Source organism: Lemur catta, chromosome X, assembly GCF_020740605.2.
Source record: "Lemur catta isolate mLemCat1 chromosome X, mLemCat1.pri, whole genome shotgun sequence".
NCBI lineage: Eukaryota > Metazoa > Chordata > Mammalia > Primates > Lemuridae > Lemur > Lemur catta.
In genome coordinates, this window is record NC_059155.1 from 14370079 (window position 1) to 14383474 (window position 13396).

The following is a 13396-nucleotide window of genomic DNA, read 5'->3' on the forward strand; positions in this document are numbered from 1 at the left end:
CTCAGCTCAAGGTTTCTTGCAAGCCTATTCTTCATGTATGTATATCAGAAACATTAGGAAGTTCATCCTGGAAATTTCCCCTACGCTACATTTCAGTCTTGTGTTAGATCCCCTCATTTGATATGAAAAGGACATTAAACCACATTGACTGCTCACCAACTTGTGATAATAGCCTTATGTGGCTGGTGGTTTTGGAGCTTTATCTCTGGATTCATTAGATCATGACTGTACATCTGCTGGCCTGGGCTTTTGTTTTTGAAAGGAGGGTTGATTTACTTTTCATTGGGAAAATATGAAAATAGTTATTTAGATTTTAAAAGCAGACAGAATAATGCAGACATGTTTGTTTCTATATGTGTCTCTGATGTTATCAGATCTGATAAAATATGTATTTTAATTGCTTATGGCTTAATAGATGACTTTGCAAGCTGTTGGACTGGTATTTCTGGATTCTCATCCTTTACATACCTGGGTAAAATGCCTGTAGCAAATGGGCACAGTTGGAATTTTTGGTTGTATCCAATCCAACATCTATGCCATAGTATGAGTTTTGTTTACATTAGCTAGAGTATAGTTGATTACTCATCTTTCCCCTTGACTTCTAGATCCATGCAAGTTGGTGGCTTTCTTTTTTAACTTACTTAGCATTCCCTGAGTGTCCAGTTTGGCACTGCCCTGATTAAGAGACTACCTTGTGGAGGAATGAGAGAATAATGACAATTATTTGTAATGTCTAATCCTTTCATCTGCAGTTCCCATGAATTTTGATAATAGTCTTTCTCTAAAATGCTTTGCAGTAAATTTCTATGTCAAAGCAGGTCAGTGAGGGGCTGGGTGTATGTGTTCATGTGTTCACCTGTGTGCACATGCCCTCACACTTGTGGGTGGGGGGAGAAGAGAAAGAAAAGGAGAAAAGGAAAGAGAGAGGTAATCTGTCCTAATACTCTGAAAGAGGGGATGTTCAGACTCCTTGAGTATCATGATACAAGAGGCATATTTCTTATTGCTGATGAATTTCAATTGTAATTACAGAGCATTGGTAAACCACATTAAGTCCCAAGGGCTGGATCAAAAATATACACCATCCACAGAAGCCATTTGAATTATTTCTGAAAAACCTAGTTGTTAAGTATGTAATTAATTTGTGAACAGATATAAACTATTGCTGGTTGTCCATTAAATTTAGCTGTTTCTCCACAATGCTAAGGGCCAAGTTCTAAAAAGTGAAATGAATGCCCTGTGGCTAGATCCAATGTGCCACTCACTTGCATGTTTCTGTTCTATTGTAAAAGTGAACGACAACAGTTAAACTTTAAAGATAAATAGTTTTTTGATTTCAGTTCCTAGAGAATAATGGTGTTTTTGTACGATTCTTGAAATAGAGCCTACAGCCACCCCCCAAAAAATAGTCTCTTTCAAGATCTTGGAAATAATGACATCATAGGCGGATTGAACCAGCAACTCATTAACAGTATCCTTTGTAGAGACCTGTCTCAGGGGAGGACCTGGCTTAGTAGATTGGCATTGTTTATAAACATAACGTAATAGAATCCCCTTTTCTCTACATTTGTCAAATAGTAGGAGATACCTCCCACTTGCGAAATAAATACATTAACAGCAAGGCTTCCTTGCAGGTCCCTACCCTTTCTCCATTGGTCTCCTAAAACTGTGCTTTGAAAGTGAGTTAAAGATAGCAAGAATCTCCTGCATTACTCTTTTGTCACCAAATCAGAATTATCTGGAATTGTTAGCAGATGATGACTGCTTGTGCCTTGTAAAGAGTAGTGAACAGCTGAAGTAATATCAGAATAATTCAAGCAAAACCATATCTGAAATGTCTAGGGAAACAGATTATTTGGTTCATGTTTACTAAGTTCCTGGTGTGGAACTGGACATAGATTCTTCAATTTCATTTCCGTCTCCATAAAAGGTTTCTTCTAACTCTTCTTATGATGCTCTGATGAGTTAAACTGAAACATTTCCAGTTTGATGGACAGTAGAAAGGTATTCCATATAAGCTGGGTCCCCTGCAGAATGCCTGTGATACTGACCACAGTAAGTGTATGTTGTTGAAATTTTGATCAGGGATTTTTAGTGTCATAGAGAGAGAGTAGAATTTGAGTTTCAGATCCCAAGTATCCCTTTCTTCCCACCCTAAACTATACCTGGTCAAATAAGGTCAGGATAATCAGGCAGCCTGAAAAGAAGCAGGGCATCTACCTGCCTCTCTGGTCTGAGGGAGTAATTAGAATAAAAAAGGCAACTCTGTTGTTAGCCACACCTATTTATTGAGAACAAAGGAGCATAGTATTTTAAATTCTGTAGTTGCACTAGAACCATGACTAGCCCAGACTCTTACTTGCCTTATTATGCAAAATCAGCTTTGTATAGAATTTTAAGGAGGTCATGGGGCATGTTTCTCTGTCATCTGAAGTAATATGTCATCAGAAAATATGTATCATCCAGAAAATGGTGGCTCTCTTTCCTTGTGAGACACATTTTTTAGAAATCTGTCTTCTAGGTATTTTGATTTAAATGTTCAGTTCCTTTGCGATAACTTTGAAATTTCATTATTTTTACCAAGCTAGATTTTGTATATCTGAGATTTATGGAATAATCATTTCATATTTGGGCATTATTTCTGAACCCAGAAAAGTATAAAACAAACAAACAGACAAAGAAAAAACTAGCACCTTGTTTCTGGTGGCAAATTCTTCTCAGTGACCAAATGAAAACCATGAACCTGTCCGATATGAGTAATGCCACTGGTGAAGTCAGTCCTAAACTCACTTTAATTCTAGAGAAACAGTGAATTTAGAAGGACCAAATATCAAAATGCAAAAGAGAATGTAGACACATTAGCACTGGTTAAATTTAAACTCTAAATTTAAGTTGTAGTTAAAATATTTACTAGTACAAGTAGTATCTATGAATATACTTTATCCTTGACATCATAGTTACTTTTTTAAAATTATTTTTTATAGAGACAAGGTCTTGCTATGTTGCCCAGGCTGGTCTTCAACTCCTGCCCTCAAATGATCCTCCTACCTCAGCCTCCCAAAGTGCTAGGATTACAGGTGTGAGTCACTGTACCTTACCAACAGTTACTTTTTTATTGTACCTTGTACTATAGTTTCACCTATAGAGGAAAATGTGAGGCTTATAAAATTGTCAGTGGTAGTGACAAAACATTTGTTACTGAGTATTTTCACTGTTGTGATTACTGAAAAAATACAGAATTAGTCTTAATTCATTAAGATAATGCAAGGCATGACAATTAGGCAAAAGAAAATAGATCTCCTATCCAAATCAAGATCAATCCAAACTTTGCTAGTTGGCAGTCATCTGTGTAGATGAAGAAGCTATTAGTTGATATTAACCTATTCTTGAGTAATTATAGACTGTATATATTTGAGAGAATTAAAAACATAGTAAATTTTCAAAAATTCTCCACATAACACAATGTAGCTTAGAGTGCATTACTGAAAATAATAAACACATTGTAACCACCAAAGGGCTAAAAAGAATTATGATGGATTATTTCTCATTACAACAGTTAATGAGTAGATCCCTGCTTTTGTTATTATTGTTCTTAGGTTTGTTTATAATACATATTGTTGAAACAAAGTGATATGCTAAGACATATTTGGAGAGTTCTTATGCTGTTAAATTAGTGCCAAGTAATACTTGATAAATTTACAGGGATTTTCTTGTGAGGGGATTGGTTTTCCTTGAATTCAAACTGGGGATTCACTTGGAAGGTACTCTTAGCACCTAACTTGTGCTGCTAAGTGTCAGAGCTTTGTGGAAGAACATGAATGACAGCAAGAAAACACCTGGAGAAAGAAACATTTCTTTGGGGAGTTCATGCTTTTCCAGTTCACTTTATTCTTATAGGGGAATGAAACCCAAATGTACTCAGACCTAGACACAAGATACTAAAGAACAATGAAATTAAGAGAAAATTAGTTCCTAAAACCCAGACTGGATCTTATAACCCTGTTGCCTCTGTCATCTCGCTTGTTGTTCTGTGTTCCAGGACATAAAATATGACAGGGAGTAAGGTTATGGTGTCTCGTCAGGAAGTGGCCTTCTTCTCTGGAGCTCTTCTTTGCTCATGGTGATATTTGGCCCACCTTTATCTTCTACCTGCTTGGAAGACTATTGGGCATTGTTTGCCCTAACAGCACACCCAAACTCTACTGAAACTTCCAGATCATGGGATGGTTTCTCAGTTAATTACCATAAAACAGGAGAGTGCATTTTATAAATCAGGTATACGCAAGTAAGAGTCAGGCATCAAGGACATCCCAATGTTAAAGCAGCTAACAAATCATTATTATGGGCCATTAAAATCGACAGCCAAACCTGTGTAAATTCCAAACTCTGAGGAGATTGAACACCTGACCATTATAATCATCAGGACAGAATATTTAAAGAAGATTATAAATTGCTCATTAAAAGACTGTGAGTGGATTGCAGAAAATAGAGTTTAATTGTGGGAAAAAAAGGAACCTTGTGTGTTTTTGTATACATACTGAAAAGCCATTAATTATTGCCTTCACTTTCCTCTTTTAAAAATTGCGTCAGGGTCTTTGGGGAGGCAACGTTTTTCCCTCCAGAAGAGAAAGAACCCCCTCAAAATGATCCACACAAATCCTGAGAAAATGTGAGACCAATGCTTTTGTTTCTAAGATGTTAGAATCCCCGTATTTACTAGAGTTTTTTTAGACCTCTTCTTCCTTAACTCCTGTTTTCTCCTTCTTTTCTTTAGGAGCTGTGGAATCAGTTGTAACTGAAAATGTCTGACGGTCTGGACAACGAAGAGAAACCCCCAGCTCCCCCACTGAGGATGAATAGTAACAACCGGGATTCTTCAGCACTCAACCACAGCTCCAAACCACTTCCCATGGCCCCTGAAGAGAAGAATAAGAAAGCCAGGCTTCGCTCTATCTTCCCAGGAGGAGGGGATAAAAGTAAAGTATCAGTGGTCGGGCATTGAAAAGGGGCTAGTTTATTCTTTCATTGTCACTTTCTTTCTTGGGTAGTTGTTTCTTGAGCATTGGCTCTTCAGGGCCTGCCTGCCCTTTTATATCTACATCTTCAGAGGTTGCATTTTATCAGAGGATAATGTTTGATTGACCTACTGTGGGCTGACAGAAAATGCACTTATGCTGTGTTTGCCTTTCACATGAAATTGAATGCATAGTGTTAAGCCAAGGGAAATCATAGAAACAGTACTGCCTTGAATATATAAACAGTGACTTTCTGATAACTTAGAGTAGAATTTACAGTAATCCCTTCCTAAATTTAAGTTGTTCTTCTTGGAAATTTGAGTATAGGTTGATTTATTTCTGTATACCTTTTCGGTAAGTGTGAAGATTTTGAATTTAGTATACAGGAGTCAGTCCAAGTTGCCATAATATTGTCTCTCTGACTATATCACAAGGTGGGAGGAAACTTCTGGGTCATTTGTTTCCACTCTCATTCTTCTACCAGTTGTCCCCTACACAATCAGCCCATGCATCACAACAATATATTATCATTTATCCTTCTGGTGTTCATAATACCATTTGGTGCTTAAATATCATATACTAACACTTTGTGACACTCAGGGATATGAAATCTCTAGTAAGTAATTGTCAGGTTGCATTAATTAACATACAGCTGAAACATGGCTTCCATAGATGTGACTATTGAGGCAGATGAGAGTGAAGCAAGTACAAGGGCACTGGCACCATAGAAAGTTGTCAGAAGGGCAAGAAGGGTGATGTCTTTGGAAGACAAAAGGGACGTTCTCAATCTTCTTCAAGATAGAACAAATATTGTAGGTTGCCTATACGGTGTTAATGAATCTACAATTCATATGATAAGGAAAGCTGAAACTCTTAGTAGGGCCAGAATTGCCTCTTGCACACCAACATCACTTAAAAGATGCTTTGTTCTTCATGACCCAAGGATGGAAAAGATGAAAATCTCTTAAACCTCTGGATTGAAGATACGCAAAAAATGAACCACGTTCCATGCAAGGGATCTGTGACCATGGAAGAGAAATTTTCAAAGACATGTTTTTAGACACTGAACTAGATCTAGAAAAAAAAATTGCTGGGAGCAAGGGATAATTTGGGAAACACAAGGTGTACCATAGCTAGGAGACCAAGTTTTATGTGATGGTGGTGCCAAGGAACAAACTACTAGATCTTGCAGCTCCTATGTTGTATCCACCACAACTGCAGAAAGTGGTTGAAGGAGGGGATTATGTGTCTGCACAGATCTTTGGTGCTATTGAGACCATCATGCTTTGGAAACCCTTGAATAATCCTACATGGCATTCTAAAGAGCAAGAGCCAGCTGATACTGAGATCAGCAAAATCAGAGAGGCTGACATTTCTGTTTTGTGCCAGTACTTCAGGTGAATTCATAGTGAAACCATTGCTGCTCTGCAGAAAAGTGTGCCCATATCTTCTCAGGGGAAAAAACTGAGCCAAGTTCCCGGTATCCTGGCAAGCAAACAGAAAAGCCTGGATGAGTCTTCCTCTCCTTAAGGAGTAGTTTGAACAGTACTTTCTTAGGGAAGTTCAAGACTACTTAAAAGAAAAAAAATCTTAAATTCAAAGTCCTGCTGATTTTTCACAATCCATTTGGTGTCTTAGGTACATTTGCCCATGTGCATGATAATGTGGAGGTTGTCTTTATAACTTAGCCACATGTCTCAGATCCTTGATCCCTTAGGTCATTGTTTGATCTGGCCATTCAGGAAGACATACGCTAAATTAATATATAACTTTGTTCAAAATCTTACAGTTTCCTCTATCTGAAGATCCTAGTGCATGAGATTCCCACATCATTACTAATGCTACATTCTTGATAAAAGAGGCATTAGATAGTTTAACAAAGCTTGTCATTAATGTGACCTGGGAGAAGATTTGGCAAGAGATGGTGAAATATCTTTCAGTGACCACTCCAAAAGAAGAAGAATCTTTGGATCAAGAAGAACCTATGAATGAGGATGAACATTTGGTGCAAGAGTAATTATTGCCTGAAGTTGAATCTGAGCATGTTGACACTAATTGGAATGATATGCTGCTAGAGGATGATCCTCAGGAAGCTTCCAGTAACCCACAGGTGATTATCATAAGTGATGATGAAGACAGTTAGGAGGCTATTGGACTGGAGACAAATACAGTTAGAAGCAACAGGAACAAACTTTTTAGAACAAGATTAAAACCTCCTCAAGAAAGTAATGAAAATTGGCATCTTTACATGTAAAATCTTACCTGTTCAAAGCTTGAGTGATTTAGCAGCATTCTATAAAGAGGTGCTATAATGTCTTCAAACCCAATCACATTGGGAAGAAACCATCTTCAACAGAACTTAAATCTTCAAGTGCCATTTAATAGTATTGCTTGACAGCTGATAAAACTACCTTCAGACAAAGTTTGAATGATTTAATTGGATTCTATAAAGAGGTCCTCCCCCCCCCCACACACAAAAACATATTGGGAAGAAAGCAACCTCAGAAAAGCATAAATCATCAAGTAATACATTTAAATACCCTTACTGGACAGCTGATAAGCTGCCTCTAGACATAGGTTGAATGATTAAATTGAACTCCATGCAGAATTGCTAAGGTATCTTTAAAAAAGACTTAAGAAGACAAGCATCTTCAGAACAGCCAAAGTCATTAAGTAGTGCCACTTAAATTCACTTACTTGATAGAGCTAAAGCCATAAGCAGGTTGGTACAACTTCAGGCTTGGACTTCAGTGACTATAAGAGCATAGACATTCATGATTCAAACTAACAGTCCACCTCTGTTCATTGCCTCTCTATCACCGCCATTATCCACTACCATAATGAGTGACAGATGCATTCTCATAACCTCTGGAAATCATCTCAGAATCTAAATGGAAATTTAAAGCGTATCATTTTTACTAATTTAAATTACATAAACTCTCATTATTCTTTTTATGTAATGTACTGTTATTTTATTTAATTGTGCATAAAAATATTTATGAGGGCTCTCAAAAGTTTATTTGTGACCTCATTTCTCCTGCCCATTTTTTTTCTCCTAAAATTGTGATCTCCTCAGCTGAACTCTCCTACTTTGGGGGTTGTTCAGGAACCTGACCCTCATGGGTAGGGAGGGATTACTGATTCTGTGTTCCTACCTCTCAGTGACTGCTTGACTTACGCCATAATCAGTCTTAAACTAATGGAAAGACACTGGACTTGGGTTCTGGAGATCTGGGTTCATGTCTAGCTCTGTCACTGATTATTGTGATTTTTGGGCCAGTCGCTTAGCTTTTCTGAGCCTCAACTTCATCAATGGTTAAATGAGGGTAGTAGTACCTGGCCTGCCTCACAAGATATCTGTGATAATCAAATGCAATTCTAAGTACCAGAATACTAAATAATTGTGAGATATCATTATATTTGTAGCATTTTTGGACCTTATATGGACAAACAACTAAAACACTAGATTTTTGAATTCTTATTTCTTTTTTAAAATAACTTCCTTCTTAACTAGACTTTATATGTCAATTATAGAAAATTGAAAAAGAAAATTAAAATTGCTCATAATTTCACAAGCCAAAGGTAACTGAGTTGGTAATTTTCCTTTTAGTCCCTCTTCTCATTATATAGAAATTATTCATCAATGTGGAAAACTTAGAAAATAAAGATAAGCATACAGAAAAAAAATCATCCATAATCACAAATCCCAGAAAAAATGTTAACATTTTGGTGGATTTTTTCAGACTTTTTCTATGGCTATATATGCACATATATAATTTGTGCATAGTTAAGGTCATAATATATGCAGTTTTGTATCCTGGTTTTTTACTTCACATTTTATCATGAATATTCTACATTTTCAAAAAGTCTTCATAAATATGATTTTTGATGGTGTGTAATATTTCATCATAGGGTGGTATCATGGTTTATTTAACCATTTCCTTTTGTTGAATATTTGTGGTCCTTTCCAAATTTTGTCATTATAAATAATGTCACAATGTCTATTTCATTACTTAAATGGAACTATTTGCCTTGGTGATAGCAGAGGGGTTTTTCTGTTGTTTGTTTGTTTGTTTGTTTGTTTTTTAAGAAATCCTTTTAATAGCTACATTTCATTGATCAAATGAAACTTCAAGGGACAGGTAGAAGAAAAATAAGAAGTAGCAGATATGATTTCAAGATCTATGTTGGAGACTCTCCCAGGAGTTGAATCTTGTTATTAGAGCAAGATAGGAGGGAGAGTTTGACACAATTTTATGATACTTCACTATATAAATTTTTCAGGATTTAGACCAGGAAAAGGGCATCCTGAACAAGTGGTTTGATTTTATTTTATGGACCCTGTGAAGTGTGGGACTGATCAGGTTTCTCTTTTGTTGGCTACTAGAAAGATTGGAGCCAAATGTGTGGTCCATGCATAGCACTTGTAATGGGACTCTATGGTATGTATGCACTTTGTATTAGCTTTCTTCCAGGCTCCATTTTATGTTTTCTCTTTGTTTTTGTTTTTTCCTTTTACTTTCTTATCTACTTTCAATTTATGCTATCATGTTGTATTTTGTGCATTCTTGTAAGCCGCCTGATATCCATTTTGGAACAAGGTGGGGAATAAATACATGAATGAATAAATAAATACATGAATAATTAAATGAATAAATAAATAAAGGAAAAGGCAATGAGGCAAATGTATGCAGCCAGGACTCTGAAATTGGCATAATGCCTCCAAAAATAATCAATGTTAAGGACTTGAAGCTTGGAAGAACATATGGGAAAGAAGCAGGTGAGGCTGCATTTGGAGGTGACATGTTCTATGTGATGTCTGTGTCTTCTGAAGCGTGCTTATGTGTCTTGTGTCTTGTGCTGCACTTAAGCATTAGGTGTGCTTTAGAGGACATGCAATGCTGTGTGAAAGGTTGTGTCTTTAGAGGGCACAGTTCATGTGCATTTTGTTTGTGGGGAATCCAGAGAGATTTGGGAGCTGGTAAGCCTGGGAATGATCTGATGGTCCTACTTCCTGGAGGTGTAGGAGGGGATAGTCGTATATAAACCAAACCAAGACAAATGGGGAGTGTTCTACCATTTACTGACTAGTTGCTGGGCGCCAAGCTGTGTGCCAAGCACTCACTTTACATGTATTGAGTCTTAATCTTTACAGCCAATCTGTATTATCCCCTTTTTACAGATGAGACAATTTAAGCTCAAAGTATTTATGTAGACAGCCTACAATCACATACCAAATGACAGAAACCAGAAATCTCCCAGGTCTCTCTGACTCCAAACCCTATGCTTGTTCTATTATATTACACTGCCTTGCAATGGGACAAAGGGTAAACTATATTCCTAGTATCCACAAGCCAGCAGTGGCTTTCATTTTTCCTTAAGAAGACAGGAAAATGTTTTGAGGGGAAAATGATAGTGTTTTGAAATGTATCTGAATTTCAGAAAAGAGGGCTTTTAAAATTGCCACTCAGGAGGAAAGAAAGAAAACCTTTTCACGTTTTGGGGGGAAGAAATGATGGTGAGAAAATATTCTTGACAATAGCGATGTGCTAACCTTTGATTTGGGTGTTTTGTGGGTTAGTTTATTATTTAGTATGTGTACTTTACAGGCTAACATGTTGCTTACTTTAGAAAGTTGAGGCTCTAAATGAGTGTGTTCATATATGTGAAAAAGTTCTTAAAGTGCTATATAGTTTTGTTACTGTATTGAATATATATTATTGTTCTAATTCCTAGAGTATGTCATCTTCTATATACCCTACACAGCAGAAATCATTGCTGTGCAACAATTATATTAAAGAAAACTCTCAGTTATCATTTATGGTCTTGTTAATCAAATGTTTTGGTCAATGCATATTACTAATTTTCATCTAATTAATGCACAATAAAATATACTTAGTGTGATAACAGTATGCAATCTTTCTTTGGTGATGCTAAAGACCCATTGGGATCTTGCAGTAGCTCAAGGTTATTATCATTGCACTAATAATGTGTGGGAGTGTCAATTGAGAATTCAATCATCAGAAAGCCAGGTGTCAGAGACTGTTACATCCTGAATGGTGGTTACATTCCTCTTAGTTCTCCAAATGTAGCCCATCCAGCTCAGCAAAGAGTGCTCTTCAGAGATAACTGTCCTACCCTTTGTGAAGCCTGAAGGGCACGGCATCTTCCTTATTCTTCAGGGTCAGTGCTGTGCCCCAAGAGAAGAGCCTCCTGTACTACTCCTTTAGCCCTAAAAAATCTCCTGTTCAAGTAGGAAGAAGGTGGGATTAGGACGCACTCTCCCTATATACTAGGACTTGTGCTTCCACCTCAAGGCCAGATAAACAGGAAAAATTGGGCATAAGTATGGTAGCTAACTAAAACCACCAGACAGTCAAATTCAAGGGAAGTATAGAATGTAGTATTGGGAGATGTAAGGTAAAGAAGCAATGGGGAGAAATAAATTGAGAGGAAGTGATGTTTGAGAGGGAGATTAGGAGGTGGAGAAGATACAAGGGATGGATAAAATGAGAGGGAAAAACAGAAAAGTGCTATGTTACAAGGAGAAGAAAATTGACAATGTATACGGGATGTGAAGTTGCTTTCCTCCTTAAAGCAAATGAGGCCTTTTTTTCCCCTCTCAAACTTGTACCCTATGTAATTATCCACATGATCAGAAGTGTCTAGTTAGGACATTGCCTCATCTTTGCTTTTTGTTTTCAAACATTCTCCATTGAAATTGTTGCATGTGTTAATCGGGTGTAAATGAGAGTGGAACCAGTATGTGTTGCCTAAAAGGACATGAGTAAGAGGCAACTTCCTAATGATTTCCCAGAACGATCACTATTGCTGAATGTTGTTGAAGATGTTACCACCGAAGGCATGGCTGTCTGTGTGTGTGAGTGGGGGTGACTAGAGGGCTCACATGGGACTATCATTTCCTTTCCCCCATCTCATCATCCTCATGGAACATCTGACCTATGAAATGGGTTTATAGCTGCTTTTACAGAATTAGGTAGCACTTTGAGTTTTTATCTATACATTAAAGGCTGCTAAGTTATGGAAGACATGCGATATTTTCCATAGCCACTGAAGACCTGGCAGGAGGAAATGGGCTTAATATTCCATCAGGGGGAATGGAACTAGGCATGAAGAAATTCCAGATAGGCTAACTGGATGCTGTGAGTTACTAAGAGTAAAATTTTATAGGTTCTTCATTGGGTCCCTCATGACTTTAGCAAGTTCTAACTGAAGACAGGAGAATGAACCTTCCACCAGGGGCCTTCCCAACTATATGCTTCTGGGATTTGCTAATATAATAAAAGATATTCTAGTAAGAGCAGGGAATGTTTAAAATAGCCCACTTTAATCCTCTTTCTTGGCAGTTATATTTCTAAGAACATCACTCGTGAAATGCAAGTGCTGGGTTTAAAAAGTGTCAGATTACTTAGTACTCCAGCAAACATAGTTACCCTGTTACTTAGTATATTGCTAATGAGATGATACATTTTAGAAGGCTGTTACAATGTTCAAAGTACTTTCATATCAATTAATCCATTGCCTCCTTCAAACCTCCTATGATGGAGGCAGGGCAGGGATTATCTTCATTTTATAGAGGAAGACAAGTTCAGAGAGGTTAAATGATTTCCACAAAGTTGCCCCCCTACTTAATAACAAAGCAAGGCAGACCTAGAATTTAGATCCCCCAACTCCTAGTCCAGTGGTTATTGAACACTGTTTGCCACAAAATAAGAGTAACCTAACTTGTTTGGAAAATAGTTTTCAGCCAATTGAATAGGCAAAAATGGAATTTTTACAGAAGCAGGTGAAACCCAGATGGATTAGAGATTATAACTTTTGTCTTTACAAGTTATTCCTCCTGAGGGCCTAACTTGCTAGCAGGAAGTCATTAGCCTTTGTAAAAAAAAATCATTAAGTATTTTCCCCAAATCCTATATTATTTTGGGGGCTTTTAAATCTTTTTTTATTATAAAAATAATGCCTGATACTTATAAAATTGAAATTTTTAAGAAATATTAAAATGGAACACAAGAATCACCTATTATCCCTCCTTTTAGATTCATTTTTAATCCAATATTTAAAGTAGATTTGAGGCCTCTTCCTGATTTAATAAACACCTTCTTTTTCTGCTGAGAATCAGTAATGTATTTTGCCCAAGATCCTAGGTTTAAGCCAGAAATATATCTGTTATGTGGAATCTCTTAAATTTTTATCCACCTTGCATTGTCAATTTCTTTAACTACTTAGAGCTAACAATAAAATCTATTTTTATGCCTAACTTTCCACTGTAGTTACCATATAGTACTTTCAAATATTTCCATTGGGAAAAAATAAATTTGAAAGCCCACACAACAACATTCTTTTTACCAAAAATATTA

The 13396-nt window shown here is 36.8% G+C and overlaps 1 protein-coding gene across 5 annotated transcripts in view; it reads left to right on the forward strand.

Moving 5' to 3' along the window:
- The window catches only part of PAK3 (p21 (RAC1) activated kinase 3), a 242455-nt gene that overhangs the window by 149095 nt on the left and 79964 nt on the right, over positions 1-13396 (forward strand). For 4 of the 5 annotated variants that reach the window (XM_045538817.1, XM_045538814.1, XM_045538815.1 and 1 more), the window contains exon 1: positions 4802-4976. In XM_045538817.1, coding sequence (XP_045394773.1) covers positions 4802-4976 — 175 coding nt within the window. Of the gene's footprint in view, positions 1-4774; positions 4977-13396 lie in introns of those variants that run through there. The other variant, XM_045538818.1, reaches the window with a different exon arrangement.